The 21,814-nt window shown below is 41.8% G+C and overlaps 1 protein-coding gene across 7 annotated transcripts; it reads left to right on the top strand.

Annotated features, from left to right (window-relative positions):
- The first annotated feature begins 323 nt into the window (after nucleotides 1-323).
- On the top strand, nucleotides 324-21,748 carry CIAO2A (cytosolic iron-sulfur assembly component 2A). Of its 7 annotated transcripts, none has more exons than XR_008539604.2 (6): nucleotides 324-677; nucleotides 5,466-5,630; nucleotides 13,147-13,196; nucleotides 18,770-18,815; nucleotides 18,955-19,096; nucleotides 21,282-21,748. XR_008539604.2 is itself a non-coding variant. In XM_054667662.2 (6 exons), the coding sequence occupies exons 1-6, from the start codon at nucleotides 675-677 to the stop codon at nucleotides 21,377-21,379; spliced, it is 456 nt and encodes a 151-aa protein (XP_054523637.1). In that variant the 5' UTR covers nucleotides 324-674; the 3' UTR covers nucleotides 21,380-21,748. The 7 variants fall into 7 exon arrangements, 6 of the variants coding, with proteins under 6 accessions (XP_054523637.1, XP_510469.2, XP_003314753.1 ...); XM_054667662.2 differs by lacking the exon at nucleotides 18,955-19,096 and adding an exon at nucleotides 4,964-5,057; XM_510469.7 differs by lacking the exon at nucleotides 18,955-19,096.
- The last annotated feature ends 66 nt before the right edge of the window (nucleotides 21,749-21,814 follow it).

Raw genomic sequence — 21,814 nt, 5'->3', positions numbered from 1 at the left:
CTTTTCACAGCAACTGAAACCTACTTCCTGTCCGATCAGGAAGTAAGAAAGACGTTGGCTGTCAGCGGATCCCGCGGAGAAATAACTGTAAAGAGTCTCCGTGCTGGAAACCTCCTCCAGCACTAGAACTCAAGATCTCCTTTCCCCTACCCCTTCAGGATTCATCTTTAACTTATCACGGATACTGAGTGAGTCAGTCGCGGTTAACAGACCGTTACATCCACTTCTACCAGGCGGACACTACAAGTCCCAGAATACAATTCGCTGCCTTCCGAAGAAAATAGCTCACGCATCCCAGCATGCAATGTGCTGACGAGCCGCGAAGATTGTTTTTGTCCCGCCGAAATCGAGCAAAGCACGCTGGAACTTGTAGTCCTTGAGGCCCCTTCCCTAGGTCCTTCGAGCTACTCCGTCTGGCCCCGCCTATTCTCTGCTCTCCTGAACCTTTAGGCTTGTCTCGGCCCATTTGAAGACCAGGAAGTTGATCAATCCCGAGGCTGCTGAGAGACGGTGGCGCGATTGGGACAGTCGCCAGGGATGGCTGAGCGTGAAGATGCAGCGGGTGTCCGGGCTGCTCTCCTGGACGCTGAGCAGAGTCCTGTGGCTCTCCGGCCTCTCTGAGCCGGGAGCTGCCCGGCAGCCCCGGATCATGGAAGAGAAAGCGCTAGAGGTTTATGGTAATTAATTTTACCCAGCGCAGCATTTGGCGTTATAGGTGCAGGCCGGAGCTGAGGGGTGCGGGGATGATGGCCTCACCTGAGGGCTGGGAGGGGAGACCTTTTTTTGTTTGTTTGTTTGTTTGTTTTTGGCCAGATCTTGTCCGGGGCGTAGCAGGCGCTTTTTTCGGGGTCCTAAGTCACGTGGGGGGTGTGGGTCTTTCTGGGAACTGGGCTCTTCGTAAACCTGGGGCAAGCCGAACCCAGAGGTCTTAAAAGCTTCATTCTCCACGTGTGGCCTACGTCTTAGTAACCATTCCAAGACTTGTGGGGAGACCACAAGTCTAGGGTGCCTGGTTAGGAAGCAAAGCTGGCCTGATTGCACTACTAGAGCCTCCTTCTCTAGCTCCTGGACACGCACTCTTGCTACCGCTGAGGGCGCTTTTGGGTGACAGTCGAGTTGGGGACTGGCCCAAGGTCACAGCCACTCTATCCAGCAAAGTCAGTAAGCAGAGGTCCCCGAAAGAAGAGAACGAGATTGGCTTCTTGTAGCGAGGCCTTGTGTACACACACATAACGCACACACACACATACACACTCTTCCATGTTGCATATTAAATATTTTGTTTAACCCTTGGGGCCATGTTTATTGTACAAATGAGGAAACAAAGGTTAAAGAACTACCTGGAGGTCACACTGCCAGTAAGGAACAGAGCCAAAAAGCAAAGGCTGTGTCTACTGGTTCTAACCGTAATGCACTTTCCACCACTTCACAATTGCCTTACAACTTTTTGTTTGTTTGTTTTTTTAATTATGTTGTATTGTTTTTGAAAACCGAAAAGACTGGATATAATATTGAGAGATCTAACCATAGAATACAAATATAATTCAAGTAAGGATTATAGGCCAGTAGAAGGAAGCCAGGGTTAGGAAATACTCTGGGAGCTAATCTGGTTGACCTCTCTTACTAGAGGCAGGACTTACCTAATCAGCCTCCAGGCAGATGATAATTGTGAGTGAAATGATCTCCACAAAGCAGACCACATCCCTGTCCTGCCAGATCTCTGTCCACATAATCTAGGGATGGTAGGGCACTGGAGATACAACTTTGGAAGAGAGTGACTCTAGTCTTCAAACTGATATTGAAGGAAACCCATATATGCAAAAATAGAGTATGTAATAGAAGGCTGTAGACTGAATAAGAGATACAGAAATTCAGAGAAAGGGAGATACTAGTCTCTGACTGAGGGGATCTAGAAAGACTTTGAAATAAAGAGAAGGAGCCACTTGAGTTGGGCCTCAAAGAATAATTAGGATCTAGATATGTAGAGGGTCAGAGGGCATACTAAGAGGAAACTTAAAAGCATGGAGGTAAGAAGATAGGAAATGACAGATAGATGGGGCTATAGGATAGGGTTTGTGGTTAAAGGTGGAGATGTGGTTGAACATTGTTCTAGGTAGTGGGATGCAGTTGGATACTGAAGGTTTTAAATATAAATGAAGAATTTTAATAGTGCAGAGCTGTGGAAGAATGTTAGTGTGGGGAGTAATATGAGGAGAACTTTCTTTTAAATTTTTTTTTTTTTTTTTTTTTTTGAGACAGGGTCTCACTCTGGTAATCAGGCTGGAGTGCAGTGGTGCAATCACTGCTCACTGCAGCCTCCACCTCCAGGGCTCAAGCCATCCTCCCACCTCAGCCTCCTGACTGACTGGGACCATAGGCATGCACCACCATGCCCAGCTAATTTTTGTATTTTTTTGTAGAAATGAGGTTTTGCTATGTTACCCAGGCTGGTCTTGGACTCCTGAGCTCAAGTGATTTGCCTGTCTCGGCCTCCCAAAGGCTGGGATTACAGGCATGAGCCACCACACCCGGCCCTTCTTTCTTTTTAAAGAAGTAAAGCCAAACCTCTCAAATCTAGAAACTAGAAAACTAGAGAAATTTAATAAGGATGATATTTAATTTCAGGGTTTAGTGGCATATAAAGAATAAATACAATTAAATGAGCCTTATGGGGAGAAAGCCTAGTATGAGAGGCAGAAAATTCCTTTTCAGAAAACTCTGTTTCCCTAAGTCCCATGATAACACAGCTCTGTGAAAGAGAAGCTTTGTCGACTTTCTTGCCTATGTTTTCCAATTCTGCTTCTTTCTTTCTTTTTTTTTTTTTTTTTTTGAGACAGAGTCTCTTCTGTCACCCAGGCTAGAGTGCAGTGACACAATTTTGGCCCACTGCAGCCTCAGCCTCCTGGGTTCAAGTGATTCTCCTACCTCAGCCTCCTGAGTAGCTGTGATTACAGGCACATGCCACCACACCCGGCTCATTTTTATATTTTTAGTAGAGACGGGTTTTTGCCATGTTGGCCAGGCTGGTCTTGAACTCCTGAACTCAGGTGGGTGATCCACTTGCCTCAGCCTCCCAAAGTGCTGGGATTACAGGCATGAGCCATCATGTTTGGCAAAATTCTGTTTCTAATCAAGTGACAAGCCCAGGAGCAAATTAAAGAGAAAATAGAATTTGTTCTTGTTTTTCCCAGTTGCATTTCTGATTACATATAATTTTGTGTGATAAATAATAAAACAAAACTTCAGATTTGAGAACCTCAAGCACATTCTATGTAAAATTCTGCTCCTTTCCTTTCTACCTCACCATTTCTCCTTATTGTTCTCCTTTCCTTCATCTCTTTCTCCAGCCTCAGAGTAAGAAAGAAATCTTGTCTTCTCCAAGGCCAACCGAGACTTCTAAATATTTGATCCCACTCCCTTCTGCTTATTTTACCAGTCTCCCCTCCTCCCAACTTATATTTTCAATTTCTCTTCTCAAAGTTGCCCTTATCCTTGTCATTGTTCTAGCTTCCTTATAAAGTCATTGTCCTTTTCCTGTCCCTCCGTTCCCAGCTAAGGCCCTAGGAAGACATTTTCAGTTCCTACTTGCTTCCCCTTTTGCAAGCTGGCTTCAGCCCACCCCCTCTCTACTGAAACTGCTTTCTTACAGCTGGCTGGGGTGACAAATGAAAGACCTGTTTTAGCTCTCATGAGCCTGAATTTTTCTGCAGCATTTAATGTTATTAACCATCCCTCTCTTCCCTCTAGTTCTTTTTGCTTTTGTTTCTCATTCTGATCCCTAAGTTAGGTGCTTCGCATGGATCTGTTGGGTCTCTTTTTTCTTTATACCACTGATTCTCATACTTGGTTGTACCTAAGAACAACCCGAGAAATTTTTAAAACTCAAAGGCCAGCAAACCAATTAAATCAGAGTCTCTGGAATTGGGGCCCAGGCATCAGGTTTTTTTGTTTGTTTGTTTTTGTTTTTGAGACGGAGTTTTTGCTCTGTTGCCCAGGTTGGAATGCAATGGCGGGATCTCGGCTCACTGCAACCTCTGCCTTCTGGTTTCAAGTGATTCTCCTGCCTCAGTCTCCTAAGTAGCTGGGATTACAGGCGCCCGGCACCACGCCTGGGTAATTTTTGTATTTTTAGTAGAGACGAGGTTTTACCATGTTCACCAGGCTGGTCTCGAACTCTTGACCTCAGGCGATCCACCCGCCTCAGCCTCCCAAAGTGCTAGGATTATAGGCCTGAACCACTGCGCCCGGCCTTGTTGTTTGTTTTGAAACATTCTTGGTAATTCCAATGTTCAGCCAAGGTTCTACTTATTCTTTGTGAATCCTGTGGGTTTGACAACCGCTCTAGCTTTGATGCTGTTTTAAACCCTATGCTACAGTTTACCACTTGCTAGAAAACTCCATTGGATAACCCCTTAAGGACCTCAAAATCATTCTGTGTGAAATTGAACTCATTTGCTCTATGCCCCACCCAAATTTCTTCCTCGTTCTGTTTCTTTTAGTTCTGCCAGTGTTGTCCTAGATACTATTTTAGGCCTGGTGTTTTTAGCTGGTATCATTGGTTCTGCTTTTTAGTCTGAGTCTAGCAGCTGATGATGAGTTACCAGCTGACAGCACAGCGTTGTCCATGTCACTTGTCTCAAACCTCTTGAGGACTTGCTATTGCCGGTAGCTGGCTGTAAAAGACACTTGATGGTCAGACCCAAATCTCATACTCTAAAACACCTTTCACTTATGCCTGCTTCCAGGCAAACTAGGGTTCTTCTTCTTTACTTTACTTTCCTTCACTTTTTTTTTTTTTTTTTTGAGACAGGGTCTCGCTTTGTTGCCCAGCCTAGAGTGCGGTGACACGATCTCCGCTCTCACCGCAACCTCTGCCTCCTGGGCTCAAGCGATCCTCCTGAGTGGCTGGGACCACAGGCCTGCACCACTACACCCGGCTAATTTTTGTGTGTATTTTTTGTAGAGACGGGGGTCTCATTATGTTGCTGAGGCTGGTCTCGAACTTCTGAGCTCAAGTGATCCTCCCGCCTTTGCCTCTCAAAGTGGTTGGTTTACAGGTATGAGCCACCTTGCCCAGCTACTTTCCTTCACTTTAAATGTCAAATATTGAAATGTTACCTATTTTTCAAGGCTTGATTCAGATTCCGCTCCTATAAAGCCTGATAACCACATTCTTTCAAGCTGAAAGTTATTTCTTCCTCTTGAGCTTCCATGACACTGTTTCCATTCTTATTATATTTTCTCTGCAATGTCCGATTAGAGAAACTGGATGTGGTCTTATAATCCAAGAAAACAGTTTTCTCAAGAGGAAACCAGTAGTGAAAATTTCTGTCAGAAACCTGGGAGTTGCTGTAGTATTTGCTTAAATGTAAGAGAAGTCAGTGCTTAAATTAGGCCTGGCAAAATCATCTTTATTTAGAATAGTCATGTTTTAATAGAATATCTTATCTCTGATGATTCTTTAGATTTGATTAGAACTATCCGGGACCCAGAAAAGCCCAATACTTTAGAAGAACTGGAAGTGGTCTCGGAAAGTTGTGTGGAAGTTCAGGAGATAAATGAAGAAGAATATCTGGTTATTATCAGGTTCACGCCAACAGTACCTCATTGCTCTTTGGCGACTCTTATTGGTAAGTTTTTCTGTACATACATGTATATTTATATAAATTCTAAGTTATTCTTGCTGATATTGACCCATAATAACAATTTACATCATTGTTGAAAAACCATACAGTGTATGTATTACACTTTATGGTTTACAGAGTATGTTCGTGTATTCATCTTCTGTAGTCCTCACAATTAGCTTGTTGAGTTAAAATATTATTATCTTCATTTTGCAGATGAGGAACCTGAAGCTCAGAGGGTTTAAGTGACTTGCACAGAATCAGGTAGCCAGGAAATGGTGAAACTAAGGCTCATACCCAGGTCTCCTGACTCCAAATCTGCTTCTCCTTTAGTTATGTCAGGCTGCCCCTCCCAGGTATATATGCCCACAATTAATGGAAAGTGCATGTGGGCCAGTGCTTTTCCTCAGTTCTGGAGGTTGGAGTGGGTGGTGTCAGACTAGCATTGCTTCCATCACCATCTCCTTTCAGTGACTCTTCTGGCTTCTACATAGTATGGGTAGAAGTCCTGGTAGGAGGTTGGATTCCCAGTATTTTGGATTTGTTAGCAGGTACAATAAATGTCTTTGAACATATGCTTTGTTATAAAGGGATTTTATTTCAAACCAAATGTTCATGAGTAGGGGATTGATTAAATAATCATTGATGGTGAATATAAACAGTGGAATACTATGCAGCTATAAAAAAGAATGAAGAAGCTCTGCATGTACTGATATGGAGAGATCTCTATGACATACTGTTAAGAAATAAAAGCAAGTATCATTTTGCTATCACTTGTGTAAAAAAAGCAAAAACATACATTTGTATTTGATTGCATATGCCTGAATAATATTAATACATAAATGAATAGCTATAAGGGTGTTAGCGGGTAATAGTGGTGGTGGGAGCTGGGCAGATGGGGGAAAGGGTGGGAGGGAGACTTTATAGCTTTTTATGTTTTTACATTTTCAAACCATGGGACTATCTCACCTATTAAAAAGCAACAAGTTTATAAAAAAGATTGAAAAGGTCGCTATTTCGTTATTATTTCCACTATTGTGATTTCTGTCTTTTCTCACTGGTTGATCTGGGTTCCCTCTACTAGTGGTTTCCACCATATAGGCCACATCTTGAGGGACTGGAGGTCTGTGAATCCATAGGTATTATTGTGGTTATTAAAATCCCATTGGTGACCGGGTGTGGTGGCTCACACCTGTAATCCCAGCACTTTGGGAGGCCAAGGTGGGTAGATCACTTGAGGTCAGGAGCTTGAGACCAGCCTGACCAACATGGTGAAACCCCATCTCCACTAAAAAAAATACAAAATTAGGCTGGGCGCGGTGGCTTACGCCTGTAATCCCAGCACTTTGGGTGGCCGAGGCGGGCAGATCACGAGGTCAGGAGATGGAGACCATCCTGGGTAACATGGTGAAACCCTGTCTCTACTAAAACTACAAAAAATTAGCCAGGCATGGTGACGGGTGCCTGTAGTCCCAGCTACTCAGGAGGCTGAGGCAGGAGAATGGCGTGAACCCGGGAAGCGGAGTTTGCAGTGAGCCGAGATTGCACCACTGCACTCCAGCCTGGGCATCAGAGCGAGACTCTATCTCCCAAAAAAAAAAAAAAAAAAGCAAAATTAGCCAGGCATGGTGGCACACACCTGTAATCCCAGCTACGTGAGAGGCTGAGGCAGGAGAATTACTTGAACCTGGGAGGCAGAGGTTGCAGTGAGCTGAGATCATGCCATTGCACACCAACCTGGGCAACAAGAGCAAAAACTTCATCTCAAAAAAAAAAATTCCCATTGGCATGGTGGCTCACACCTGTAATCCCAGCACTTTGGGAGGCCAAGGCAGTGGATCACTTGAGGTCAGAAGTTCAAGACCAGCCTGGCCAACATGGTGAAACCCCATCTCTACTAAAAATACAAAAATTAGCTGGGCATGGTGGCACGCACCTGTAATCCCGGCTACTTGGGAGGCTGAGGCAGGAGAATCGCTTGAACATGGGAGGTGGAGGTTGCAGTGAGCTGAGATTGCGCCACTGCACTCCAGCCTAAGCAACAGAGTAAGACTCTGTCTCAAAAAAAAAAAAATCCCATTGCTAGAAAAAGCATTACTGAATGTTGAATGCATGGTTATTTTTGGTCATTGGACAATTTGTGAACGAACAGATACTGAAAGTACTGCTGTGGGTGTTGTGGAGGGGGTGTCTTAAAATATTTTGACATATAAGAGTTCTTAAATGGAGAGTTCAAGAACCTATAGCAAATTTATTTATTTATTTATTTTTTGAGCTGGAGTTTAACTCTTGTCACCCAGGCTGGAGCGCAATGGTGCAATCTTGGCTTACTGCAACCTCCGCCTGCCGGGTTCAAGCGATTCTCTTGCCTCAGCCTCCCAAGTAGCTGCAATTACAGGCGCCCGCCACCAAGCCTAGCTAATTTTTTTTGTATTTTTAGTAGAGATGGGGTTTCACTACGTTGGCCAGGCTGGTCTTGAACTTCCAATATCAGGTGATCTGCCCACCTCGGCCTCCCAAAGTGCTGGGATTACAGGTGTGAGCCACCACTCCCAGCCAGCAAATTCATTTTTAAAATTAACATTTATTTAAATTATATAAGTAACATGTTTATTGGCAGTAATTTTGATACCCCACAAAAACATAAAGAAAAAACCCAGCTATTATGAAAGAATGTCACTGGGTGCAGTGGCTCACTCTTGTAATCCCCAGCACTTTGGGAGGCTGAGGCGGGCAGATCACGAGGTCAGGAGTTTGAGACCAGCCTGGCCAACATAGTGAAACCCTGTCTCTACCAAAAATGCAAAAAATTAGCTAGGCGTGGTGGCGGGCGCCTGTAATCTCAGCTACGTGGGAGGCTGAGGCAGGAGAATCGCTTGAACCCGGGAGGCGGAGGTTGCAGTGAGCGAAGGTCACGCCACTGCACTCCAGCCCAGGCTACAGTGCAAGACTCCGTCTCAAAAAAAAAAAAAGAATATATGCTCTGGGCTAAAATTCCAGGTCTATTGGCTGTACCGTATTCTGGGCTTGGGCAAGTTACTTAACCTTTCCAAGACCCAGTTTCCTTATCTGTAAAATAGGAATATTAAGGATATCTATAGAGTCGTAAGAGTTAAGTAATAGCATGAAATACATGAATTATTTTTCTCATTAAATATTTCTTTTTTTAAATTTTTTTTGTTGTTGAGACAGGGTCTCACTCTGTCACCCAGGCTGGAATGCAATGACACGATCTCGGCTCACTGCAGGCAGCCTCCACCTCCCGGGCTCAAGTGATCCTCCCACCTCAGTCTCCTGAAAAGTTAGAACTTCAGGCAGGTGCCACTATGCCTGGCTAGTTTTGCCATGTTGCCCAGGCTGGTCTCAAATTCCTGGGTTCAAGCAATACACATGCCTCAGCCTCCCCAAGTGCTGGGATTACAGGCATGAGCCACCATACCTGGCCATCATTAAATATTCTTTAATTATATAGTTATAGGTTACATGCTAATCATATTGATACATCAGAAGTTTTGTAACCATTTGGACTACTTCTAGCCTTTTGCAATTGTAAATAATACTGTGATGAGCAACTTTATTTTATTTTATTTTTTGAGACAGAGTCTCACTTTATTGGCCAGGCTGGAGTGTAGTGGCGCAATCTTGGCTCACTGGAGCTTCCACCTCCCAGGTTCAAGTGATTCTCCGCCTCAGCCTCCCGAGTAGCTAGGATTACAGGCGTCCTCCACCAAGCCCAGCTAATTTTTGTATTTTTAGTAGAGACGGGGTTTCACCATGTTGGCCAGGCTGGTCTCGAACTTGTGACCTCAAGTGATCTGCCCTCTTTGGCCTACCAAAGTGCTGGGATTACAGGTGTGAGCCACCGCGCCTGACCGAACAACTTTATATATAAATATTTTTATTTATTTATTTTTTGAGACAGAGTTTCACTCTTGTTGCCCAGGCTGGAGTGCAATGGCATGATCTTGGTTCACCACAACCTCCACCTCCCAGGTTCAAGCGATTCTCCTGCCTCAGCCTCCCAAGCAGCTGGGATTACAGACATGCACCACCACACCTGGCTAATTTTGTATTTTTAATAGAGATGTGGTTTCTCTATGTTGGTCAGGCTGGTCTCTAACTCCCAACCTCAGGTGATCCGCCTGCCTTGGCCTCCCAAAGTGCTGGAATTACAGGGGTGAGCCTCCGTGCCTGGCCTTATATATGTATTTTTATATATCTCATTATTGCGTCAGGATAAATTCCTATACGTGGAATAATTGGGTTAGATTATGTAAGTATTTTGAAGCCTCATGGTATATATTGGTAAATCCCTATTTGGAAGTTTATACTGTTTGACGCAGGAATTAAGGAACTAATTTTATAGAAGAAAATATTCACCAGACGTGGTGGCCCACACCTGTAATTGTAACACTTTGGGAGGCTGAGGCGAGAGGATCACTGGAGCCTAGGAGTTTGAAACTAGCAATCTCTTAAAAAAGAAAAAAAACATGAAAAGCTTGAATAAGTTCAAATTGCATCGTGATTGCAGTTATAGAAAAATGTGTACGTGGACAAATATCAGGAGAGTGCATGAAATAAAAACTGTTCTGTAAGGGTGCTAACATTAGATTATAGTTGATATTTCAGATCTGTACACTTCCTCTATAAAGTTTTGTCTTAGCCCTTTTGTTATGTATTTCAGCTAAGACCATTGGCTTTTTATTTTTTATTTTTATTTATTTATTTTTTTTTTGAGACAGAGTCTTGCTCTGTTGCCCAGGTTGGAAAGCAGTGGTGCTGTCTTGGCTTACTGCAACCTCTGCCTCCTGGGTTCAAGCGATTCTCATGCCTCGGCCTCCAAGTAGCTGGGATTATAGGCGCGTGCCACCATGCCCAACTAATTTTTTGTATTTTCAATAGAGATGGGGTTTCTTCATGTTACCCAGGCTAGTCTCAAACTCCTGGCCTCAAGTGATCCGCCCATCTCGGCCTCCCAAAGTGCTGGGATTACAGGTGTGAGCTGCCACGCCCGGCCTATTGGCTTTTTAGAGAATTGTATAATAGTGTATCTTAGTAGTTTTGTTCAGTCAACACAGCTGGAAAACTTGAGAGAGGCCTTCGTCTGTCTGATGTGTTAACAGATATTCCTCCCGAGCAGGTAGTCCTAGCCTGGAAAGGTGCCTGAGTAAGAGTATCACCTACTCAGTGTTACCTTGGTAAGTGATTGACAAGGAAGACTCCAAGGGAACAAGAGGATAAGGCAGGGAAACAAGTTGATAATCATTTGTGGTGACTTATTCCAGATAAGAACGGCTGAAGGCAGCTGCGGTCCAATGGGAAGGGTCTTAGGGTTTGGAGGTCAGAAGGTGTAGGTTTGGGTTCTACCTCTGCCACTTGTTAGCTAAGTAATGTTAAATCACTTACCTTGGTTTCTTGGCTGTAAAATGAAAATTATAAAATAGTATAAAATAGTAATATCTTATACTATTATTTTTTACTATTTATAGTAATTATTTTTATACTATTATTGTAAACTTATGTGTCAGGTACTGTTTTAAACACATTGCATAACAGGTTATTCCTCATAGCAACCGTATATATTGTGATATTATATATATTTTTAATGTTTTATTATTATTATTATTATTATTATTACTTTTAGAGATGGGGTCTTGCTATGTTGCCCAGGCTGGTCTTGAACTCCTGGGCTCAAGCAATCCTCCCGCCTTGGCTTCCCAAAGTGCTGGGATTACAGGCATGAGCCACCTTGCCCAGCTGATACTATAATACCTGTTTTGCAGATAAGGAAACTGAAGTTCAGAGAGGTTAAGTAACTTATGCAGGATCACAGCGAGTATGTAGTGAAGCTACTTTTGAAACCCAAAGTATCTCAGTTATGCTGTACTACCTCTCTTGAGGATAATGATGCTCAAAAAAGTGCTTTGCGAATTGTAAAACACCTACCAATAGTGACTAAAATACATGAGGATATTCAGACAGTACACAGATAACAAATTAAGGAGACAATGGTGGGGCCAGGGGAAGAGGAACTCTCCCAGATATGCTTTAAGGCAGATCCTCTGAAGAGAGACCCTCTTAAGGAAATGATATATTTTCTTTAGAATTCTCTAATATTTATTATAGAACTACTGTGTTCAAGGCTCTATAAGGTCGGGCGCGGTGGCTCATGCCTATAATACCAGCACTTTGGGAGGCCGAGGCGGGCAGATCACTTGAGGTCAGAAGTTCAAGACCAGCCTGGCCAACATGATGAAACCTTGTCTCTACTAAAAATACAAAAATTAGTGGGTGTGGTAGCGTGCTTCTTTAGTCCCAGCTACTCAGGAGGCTGAGACAGGAGAATCTCTTGAACCCAGGAGGTGGAGGTTGCAGTGAGCTGAGATCTCGCCACTGCACTCCAGCCTGGGCGACAGAGCAAGACTCTGTCTCAAAAAAATAAGTAAATAAAGACCCTGTGGCAGGCACCACCTCATTATATCTCATCTAATCCTTTTCCCTGTTTTGGGATTTTTCAAAAAATTCTCTTAGAAAACCAAATGGTACTTAGAAAACCAAAACCAAGTTATTACCTCCCTAAAAGATAGGTAGTCTAACAATTATATCTTGCTGTATTGCTGTATGGTTTGAGGTTTTGTTGATGTGTCTTAGCATGGGATGATAAACTGAACTTCAGTGGAACTTGTTTTAAAGAAGTTACTGTATTTGTACCTTGCAGGCATAAAGGATTACAAATTTGAGAGGTTTTATGTGGCCCTTTAAAAATGGCTTTGACTTGTTTTATTTTTTTGCGTGTCCTGGCCTGTTGTGGGGCATTTTAAAAAGTTAATTGAATTGGCCGCGTGGGGTGGCTCATGCCTGTAATCCCAGCACTTTGGAAGGCTAAGGCAGGCGGATCACTTGAGGTAAAGAGTTTGAGACCAGCCTGGCCAACATGGTGAAACCCCATCTGTACCAAAAATATATAAAAATCAACTGGGTGTGGTGGTGTGCGCCTGTAATCCCAGCTACTTGGGAGGCTGAGGCAGGAGAATTGCTTGAACCGAGAGGCGGAGGTTGCAGTGAGCCGAGATCATGCCACTGCACTCCAGCCTGGGCGACAGTTCAAGACTCCGTCTCAAAAAAAAAAAAAAAAAAAAGCTTAATGAGTTAATTAACTTTTGCTGGAAGGCCAACTGATGTAGTAAAAATGGCCTGGGCTTTCCAGTGGTCAGAGGTTCCAATCCCAATTCTGCCACTATTGTAACTCAGTGACCTTGAGGAAGTTACGTTGTGACTTTGGTTTAATAATTTGTAGAAGGGGATTAGTAATAGCTTATTGGATTATCCTAAGGAATATGTAAGATTATATATTAAATTTCCTAGCGTGGTACCAGCCTCAAAGGAGCTCTGCTCTGGATTGAGCCAAAGCTGTTTTCAGCAACTGTGTTGTATGGGGGCACATAAACGCAGTTGTATGCTTTTTCAAGAACCAATAAGAAGCAATAAAGAGGTAATTGGAGGTGTGATTTTCCCTCCACAGGGCTGTGCTTAAGAGTAAAACTTCAGCGATGTTTACCATTTAAACATAAGGTAAGAAAGATGTATTTTTTTGTTGTTGTTGTTGTTGTTGTAAAACAGCTTTGTTGAGATATAATTCACATACCACACAATTCAGGTATTTAAAGTGTACCAATTCAGTGGTTTTTGCTTGTCTGTTACTCAGTTGATGGACATTTAGGTTGTTTCTACTTTTTGTCTATTATGAGTAATGCTGCTATGAACATTCATGTATAAGTTTTTGTGTAGGCATATATTTTCATTTCTTTTCCACCTGTGAGTGGAATCGCCTGGTCCTATGGTAACTCTGTGTTTAACATTTTGAAGAATTGTTTGTTTTCCACAGTGGCTGCACCATTCTGCGTTCCCACTTCTCCACATCCTTGCTAACATTTATTATTATCTTTGATTACAGGCATTCTAGTGGGTGTGAAGTGATGGTTTTTTGTTTTTGTTTTTTGAATCAGAGTCTCACTGTCACCCAGGCTGGAGTTCAGTGGCGCCATCTCAGCTTACTGCAACCTCTGCCTCTCAGGTTCAAGCAATTCTCCTGCCTCAGCCTCCCGAGTAGCTGGGACTACAGGTGCCCACCACCACGCCCAGCTAATTTTTTGTATTTTTAGTAGAGACGGGGTTTCACCATATTGGCCAGGCTGGTCTTGAACTGACCTCATGATCCACCCACCTCGGCCTCTCAAAGTGCTGGGATTACAGGCATGAGCCACTGTGCCTGGCCTTGTTTTTGTTTTTGAGACAAAGTCTTGCCCTGTCGCCAGGCTGGAGTGCAGTGGTGCAATCTCGGCTCACTGCAACCTCCGCCTCCAGGGTTCAAGCGATTCTCGTGCTTCAGCCTCCCAGGCAGCTTGGATTATAGGCATGTACCACCATTCCCGGCTAATTTTTTTTTTTTTTTTAGTAGAGACAGGGTTTCACCATGTTGGCCAGGCTGGTCTTGAACTCTTGGCCTCAAGTGATCCACTGCCTCGGCCTCCCAAAGTGCTGGGATTATAGGCATGAGCCACTGCACCCTGCTGTCATGGTGGTTGTGATTTTTATTTCTCTGATGGCTAATAATGTTGAGAACCTTTTCATGTGGTTTTTGGCCATTTGTATATCTTTGGAGAGCTGTCTATTCAGATCCTTTGCCCATTTTAAAATAAGGATGTCTTTTTATTATTGAATTATAAGAGTTCTTTATATAGTCTAAATACAAGTCCCTTATCAGATATGATTGGCAAATATGTTCTCCCATTCTGTGTGTTGCCTTTTCACTTTCTTGATGGTGTCCTTTACAGTACAAAAGTTTTAAATTTTCATAAAGTCTAATTTGTTTTTAATTTTTTAACTTGTGCTTTTGGTGTGATAATCTGAGGAAGATGTTTTTAACCCTACTATTGACCAAGAATATGGATATCACAGTTAATTTATAGTAATTGGTTATAGCTCGTGAATGATTCGGCCTTGTCTCTTACTGCCTCTTGTAATTGCTGGGCAATATGCCTTCTCTACCTGGCTGCTACCTAGCCTTTACACAGAGTACCCTGTCTACTTGGAGTTCCCTTCCTCCCATCTCATATGTTCAAATCCTACACATCTTTTTTGTTTGCTGTTGAGACAGGGTCTTGCTCTGTCTCCCAGGCTGGAGTGCAGTGGTGTGATCACTGCTTACTGCAGCCTCTATCTCCGAGGCTCAGCCTCCCAAGTAGCTAGGACTACAGGCGTGCACCACCATGCCTGGCTAATTTTTTCTTAATTTTTGGTAGAGATGAGGTCTCTCTTTGTTGCCCAAGCTAGTCTCAAACTCCTGGGCTCAAGTGATCATCTTGCCTTGGCCTCCCAAAGTGTTGGGATTATAGGCATGAACCACTGGGCCTGGCCAAATCCTACCCACGTTTTAAGGCCCAGTGAAATACTATTTTATTTTCCATGATGTCAGTCCTGATTTCTTTCTTCTTTTTAAGATGAATTTTTATTTATCTTTTAAATTTTTTTTTTTTTTTGTATTCACCTTTCCATACTACTAGTCCTGATTTCTGTAACTAAAGCTATTTCTTTTTTTGAATTGCCGTGGCTCTTTCTTTTTGTTTTTTTTAAAGACAGGGTCTCACCCTGTTGCCCAAGCTGGAATATAGTGGTATGATTACAGCTCACTGAACCTTTGATCTCCCAGGCTCAAGTGAGCCTCCCTCCTTACCCTCCCAAGTAGCTGGAACCACAGGTATATGCCACCATGCCCAGCTAATTTTATTTTTTGTAGTGACAGAGTCTCACTATGTTGCCCAAGCTGTTCTTGAACTCTTGGGCTCAAGCAGTCCTCCCGCCTTGGTTTCCCAAAGTGTTTTGGATTACAGGCGTGAGCCACTGCACCCAGCCCCGTGGCTCTTTCTTTGTCTTCTGATGTAGAGAGTGTCCTTTTCTAACTTGTGTTCTGTTTGTTTTTCATCTTCCCTCCTGGACTGTCAACGTCTCTCTCTCTCTCTCTTTTTTTTTTTTTTTTGTTTGCGATGGAATCTCGCTCTGTCACCCAGGCTGGAGGGCAGTGGTGCGATCTCGGCTCAGTGCAGCCTCTGACTCCTGGGTTCAAGCGATTATCCTGCCTCAGCCTCCCAAATAGCTGGGATTACAGGCGCATACCACCACACCCAGCTAAATTTTTGTATTTTTAGTAGAGACAGGGTTTTGCCATGTTGGCCAGTTTGGTCTTGAACTCCTGACTTCAGGTAATACACCCGCCTTAGCCTCCCAAAGTGCTGGGATCACAGGCATGAGCCACCACGCCTGACCAGCTGTCAGCTTCTTGAAGTCAAGATTCATATATGATACATCTCTGTGTTCCTGCTATGATCTTATACATATTTGGAGCTCAATAAATATGTCTTAAATTGAGTAAATTAATAAATTATTATACTAGTGGTTTATGATGCCCTGTAAATTTTATTTTTCATTTTTAACTGTTTTAATTACAATGTTTAACTTTTTATTTGAAATGAAAATAATGAAAGAAAAGAAATAAAATAGTGAAGAATAGTACAAAGAAATTCCATATATCCTTCACCCAGATTCAGATTCACTAATTGTTAACATTTTGCCACATTTGGTTTATCATTAATTTCTCTCTGTATATGTACACACACACACACACACACGTACACATATTTTCTGGAAATGTTTGAGTGCATTTGTAATGCCCCCTTACTCTAAATACTATAGGATGTATTTCCTGAAAACAAGGACATTCTCTTACATTACCACAGTATAAATTTCTAAACCAGGACATTGATACAGTACTGTCATCTCATCTACAGCACGTATTCCAATGGGTAACATCCTTCATGGCGGTCCCTCCTCCTGGCTCTGCTCCTCTCCCCCATCATACATTGCATTAGTTGCCATGTCTCTTTAGTCTCATTTAATTTGGAGTAGTTCCTTAGCCTTTATTTCATGATCTTGATATTTTTGAAGAATGTAAACCAGATATCTTATAGATTGTCCCTCAAATTGAGTTTTCTGATGTTTCCTGGTTAGATTCAGTTTGTGCATTTTTGGCAAGAATACTGAATAAATGTGTTCTCATTGCATCACATCAGAGGCCTATAAATTCAGTTTGTCCCATTATTGGTAACAGCTCCCCTCATCAATTGGTTACCCTGAAGTATAGTTCATATAGGAATAGCTGCATAAATGCTGCCTTTTCCCCTTTATCACTTTTAGAATAATGAGTCCTGTGTAATTTTAAACTGAAGTAAGTCAGTATAGAGTGATTCTATACCTGTTGCTTTGAGGTCTAGAATAAGAGTGTTTTGCTACTAGGAGAAAGGTGTTTTGTTTTGTTTTGTTTTTTTGAGACGGAGTCTTGCTCTGTCACCCAGGCTGGAGTGCAGTGGCGCAGTCTCAACTCACTGTAACCTCCGCCTCCCGGGTTCAAGGGATTCTCCTGCCTCAGCCTCCTGAGTAGCTGGTAATACACGCCCGGCTAATTTTTTGTATTTTTAGTAGAGTTGGGGTTTTACTGTGTTAGCCAGGATGGTCTCGATCTCCTGACCTTGTGATCCGCCTGCCTCGGCCTCCCAAATTGCTGGGATTACAGGCATGAGCCACCACGCCCGGCTTGTTTTGTTTTTTAAAAGAGATTGGGGCCAGGTGCAATGGCTCACGCCTATAATCTCTGTACTTTGGGAGGCCTAGATGGGCAGATCACTTAACCTCAGGAATTCAAGACCAGCTTGGGCAATATGGCCACACCCTGTCTCTACAAAAAAATAGAGACGAGGGAGGAGAGGGGTGGGAGTGTGGGAGCTGAGGTGGGAGGATCACCTGAGCCCAGGAAGTCGAGGCTGTAGTGAGACATGATCGCGCCACTGCACTCCAGCCTAGGCGACAGAGTAAGACCTGTCTCAAAAAAAAAAAAAAAAAAAAAAGATTGGACTAGATGACCTTTAAGGTAGGTCCCTTTTAACTATAATAAGTTATGATTTTTCTCACTCATGAGAAATGTTTATCTCAGTAGTAAATAAGTAAATAAAAATTAGTTCATATGTTCCAGTGTTCTCTGGAAAGTAGACGTCTTTATTACAGCATACTCTCTTTACCACAGGATTTGCAATAATTTTGTAGGTTGTCTTAAAAGCTCTGGGTCTTGGAGGGTAGCTCATGTCTATAGGTGCAGCAGGGCCGGGAGGGATAGCTTAAGCAGTATTATACTTGAGAATAAATTTAGCATGATAATAATGAATGAGAAAAGAAGGATGCTGAAAACTATATTGTGATCCCATTTTTGTAAAACAAGCAATGTGAAGAAACTTCCAACCCTGATATGTGGGGGTGTGTGTGTGTAAAATCTGTGTAAGATTATGTGGGTAAAGAGAAGAATATGGAAGAAACCACACTAGATTGTTATTGTAGATTTCCTGAGTCAGTGGCAGGGCAGGAGGAAGTTTAGATACTGAGTCGGGAAGAAGTAGAGTGCAGAAAAGAGATATTCTTAAGTAAAACCACACATATGAGATCTCATTTGTGTAAAATGATATTTTTGTGTATTCATAAAAAAATTAATGGAAATACCACCTGCAGGCCTTTTCCAGGTGAACAAAATAAAAAATCCTACTCATTTCAGTCCTTTTTTTTTTTAGAGAAGGATGTGGGGGATTTGTCCCTATGTCTCTGATGTTAGAAACAGGATTTGGGGGGCGCTGGGCGCAGTGGCTCACGCCTGTAATCCCAACACTTTGGGAAGCCGAGGCGGATCACCTGAGGTCAGGAGTTTGAGACCAGTCTGGCCAACATGGCGAAACCCCATCTCTACTAAAAAAAAAATAATTATACAAAAATTAGCTGGGTGTGGTGGCGTGTGCCTGTAATTCCAGCTATTGGGAGGCTGAGGTAGGAGAATTGCTTGAACCCAGGAGGCGGAGATTGCAGTGAGCCGAGATCATGCCACTGCACTCCAGCCTGGGCAACAGGGTGAGACTCCATCTCAAAAAAAAAAAAAAAGAAACAGGATTTGGGCACTCATCCCTAGATGTTTGAATTTACTGTACATTCCACTTCACTCTCTTATCTTAGGATGCGTTAATGTTTTTTCTGTTACTTTTTTTCCCACTTTCCAGTTGGAAATCTACATTTCTGAAGGAACCCACTCAACAGAAGAAGACAGTAAGTGAATGTTGAAACATAATTGAAAAACAACTTCAGATAGTATTTTATCTTGGATACTGGATTCTTCCGCCAGCCAAGAATATACTGGGTTACTTTCAAAAAAGTGCACAATTGGTTATTGGCTCTTCCTTCCTAGGTGAGGAAACCTAGGCATTTCAAAGAAGTAATTTTTGCAGTGGACTCCGAGTGCACTAGAGCCCACGGATGTTGACTGGTTTAGGCCAGTGGCTACACATCTGTAAAGAATATCCAGTGCTAGGGACCTTGACTTATGAGCTGTAAGTAGGCTTCTTTTCTTTGGTGACAGGATAGAGAGCTGTGTACTTGAAATTGAAGGTCTAGCAAGTAGAGCTTTAGTGAATCTTGGGGTAGGTGCTGTCTCTCTGGGTTAGTATATTAGAATGGGAGTGGGGAACCTTTTTTATATAGAGGCCCTCTGGCCTACAGAGAGAAATCAATCAGTAGCTACTTAAAAATAGCAGAAGTGGGGTTTGGGAAAAGCAAAAAACAAAATGTTCTGTATGATCCCTGTGTTACATTAAAAACATAATTTTAATGTTTTTAATCTACAAATGATAGAGTGCAAATAATGAGAAATACATTTAAAAGGCATGTTGTACTTAAGTTTCATCACTAAGTAAATTGAGAAGGTGGGAAAAAATAGCAGAGGAATGGAAGAAAGAGATAATAGAGGAAGAGCAACAGTGAGATAGATACCAAGAAGACTCAGAAAGGCATACACAGGGCTGGAGAGAGACACACAAAATCTCCTACGTAAAAGAGAGCTATAGAGAGGGAAGCCTGCTGCTTCCAGAGGAACAGCCTATCCAGGAAACTTTTTAGGTACTGTCATGAAAACTGTTAAAAACCATGCCCTATTTATAGTTCTAGACATGTAGATTATTATACTCTTTGTGGGCTGAATTTCTTTAAACCCCACGAGCTGAGGGCTTCTACCTGTAATTTAGAAAAATAAGAGTTTAGGTACCCTAAATCCACTCAGGTTATCGTTTTGAAATTCCTTGAATGATAGGATTTTACAGCAGCAATAGTATTAAGTCTTATGATTCTTGTTTTTCATTTAGTAAGAATTTATTAAGTGCCTTCTATGTGTGGGTACAGTTCAGCCTTTGAGATACATTCCTGCCTTTGTGGAGCCTACATTGTAGTAGGAAGAAACTAAATTGAAAATATTTTCACAGGAATATGTGTATGTTTGTGTGTCTTCTACATGAGACATTTTAGCAGCAGCCCAGAAAACTCAATCCACATTAAGAATATAGTCGTCTCTCTTTTGAACTCTTCTATTAAGAATGCTGTTAGCTAATTACAGAAAACATAATGGGCCAATACCTTTATTATATGAAGATCCATTCAAACTAATTTTAAAAAAAGATCTAGTAGATTAATAGAAAGAGACATGAACAGGAAATTCATGCAAGAAGAACTAATATATGCACATGGAAAATGTTCTATTTTCCTATTAGTCAAGGAAATGCAAATTATAACAATAATATTGAGCCGTTTTCCATCTCCTGTTTTATGTACGTATATATGTGTATTTGTTTTTATTAAATAATACCAGCTATTGCCCGGGCATGGTGGTTCACACCTGTAACCCTAGCACTTTGGGAGGCCAAGGCGAGAGAATGCCTTGAGGGAAGGAGTTTGAGGCCAGGATTTCAAGACTAGCCTGGGCAACATGGTGAGACCCTGTCTCTACAAAAATATTTGAAAATTAGCCAGATGTGGTGGTTCATGCCTGTGGGAGGCTGAGGTAGGAGGATCTCTTGAGCCCAGGAGTTGGAGGTTACAGTGAGCTATGATTGCACCACTGCACTCCAGCCTGGATGACAGAGCAGGACCCTGTCTCAAAGAATAATAATAACAATGATAATAATACCAGGTATTGTTGCCAAACTGATAGCTCATGTATTGGTGTTGACAATATAAACTGGTGAGTAATTTTGGGAAGTAAATCAATGATATGAATCACACCATAAAAATATTCATACTCTTAAAAATAATCCCATTTTTGAGAATATTTCCAAAAAGAAGGCTATATGTTTAAAGGTATTCATTGTAGCATAGTCTTCATAATTACTTTAGAACACTTAAGACTTTTACCATGTTAAATAACCCTGTAGTTTAAAATATAGGCTTATGGGGGAAAAAATAGCAATTTTCAAAATTATATTTACTCTGAATGTAACTGTATAAAAATATGTGTATGGACAAGGACTGGAAAGAAAAAAATAGATGTGGTAAGTAGTAGAATTCTAGTAGATATTTTTCTCTTAAGTCTGCCTTCTAGATGGGAAATTACATTATGAGTAATTAGCCAAAAACAGGTTTAAGTTCTCAAGGAGTTAAAGTTTTTGTTTCAGCAGGCTAATAAAAATACTGTCTGGTGCTGTATATTGACACAGTTCTTCTGCTAACTTTTGTCTGTGTATTTTTCAGTCAATAAGCAGATAAATGACAAAGAGCGAGTGGCAGCTGCAATGGAAAACCCCAACTTACGGGAAATTGTGGAACAGTGTGTCCTTGAACCTGACTGATAGCTGTTTTAAGAGCCACTGGCCTGTAATTGTTTGATATATTTGTTTAAACTCTTTGTATAATGTCAGAGACTCATGTTTAATACATAGGTGATTTGTACCTCAGAGCATTTTTTAAAGGATTCTTTCCAAGCGAGATTTAATTATAAGGTAGTACCTAATTTGTTCAATGTATAACATTCTCAGGATTTGTAACACTTAAATGATCAGACAGAATAATATTTTCTAGTTATTATGTGTAAGATGAGTTGCTATTTTTCTGATGCTCATTCTGATACAACTACTTTTCGTGTCAAATATCTACTGTGCCCAAATATACTCAATTTAAATCATTACTCTGTAAAATAAATAAGCAGATGATTCTTATAATGACTCACTGTTTTTATTGAATTGTAAATTCCAGTGTAAATGTCAACTCCTAAAAGATATCTTCAA

Source organism: Pan troglodytes, chromosome 16 (genome assembly GCF_028858775.2).
Source record: "Pan troglodytes isolate AG18354 chromosome 16, NHGRI_mPanTro3-v2.0_pri, whole genome shotgun sequence".
NCBI lineage: Eukaryota > Metazoa > Chordata > Mammalia > Primates > Hominidae > Pan > Pan troglodytes.
This window is presented reverse-complemented; position numbering and strand designations above follow the sequence as displayed.

What these genes read in the sequence shown, in the direction of transcription:
- CIAO2A (XM_510469.7), top strand. Translation starts at nt 554, where the DNA reads ATGCAGCGGGTGTCCGGGCTGCTCTCCTGGACGCTGAGCAGAGTCCTG. An exon ending in CTCTTTGGCGACTCTTATTG is followed by an intron (nt 5,631 to 13,146) that starts GTAAGTTTTTCT and finishes TTCCCTCCACAG; the next exon opens with GGCTGTGCTTAAGAGTAAAA. An exon ending in GTTTACCATTTAAACATAAG is followed by an intron (nt 13,197 to 18,769) that starts GTAAGAAAGATG and finishes CCCACTTTCCAG; the next exon opens with TTGGAAATCTACATTTCTGA.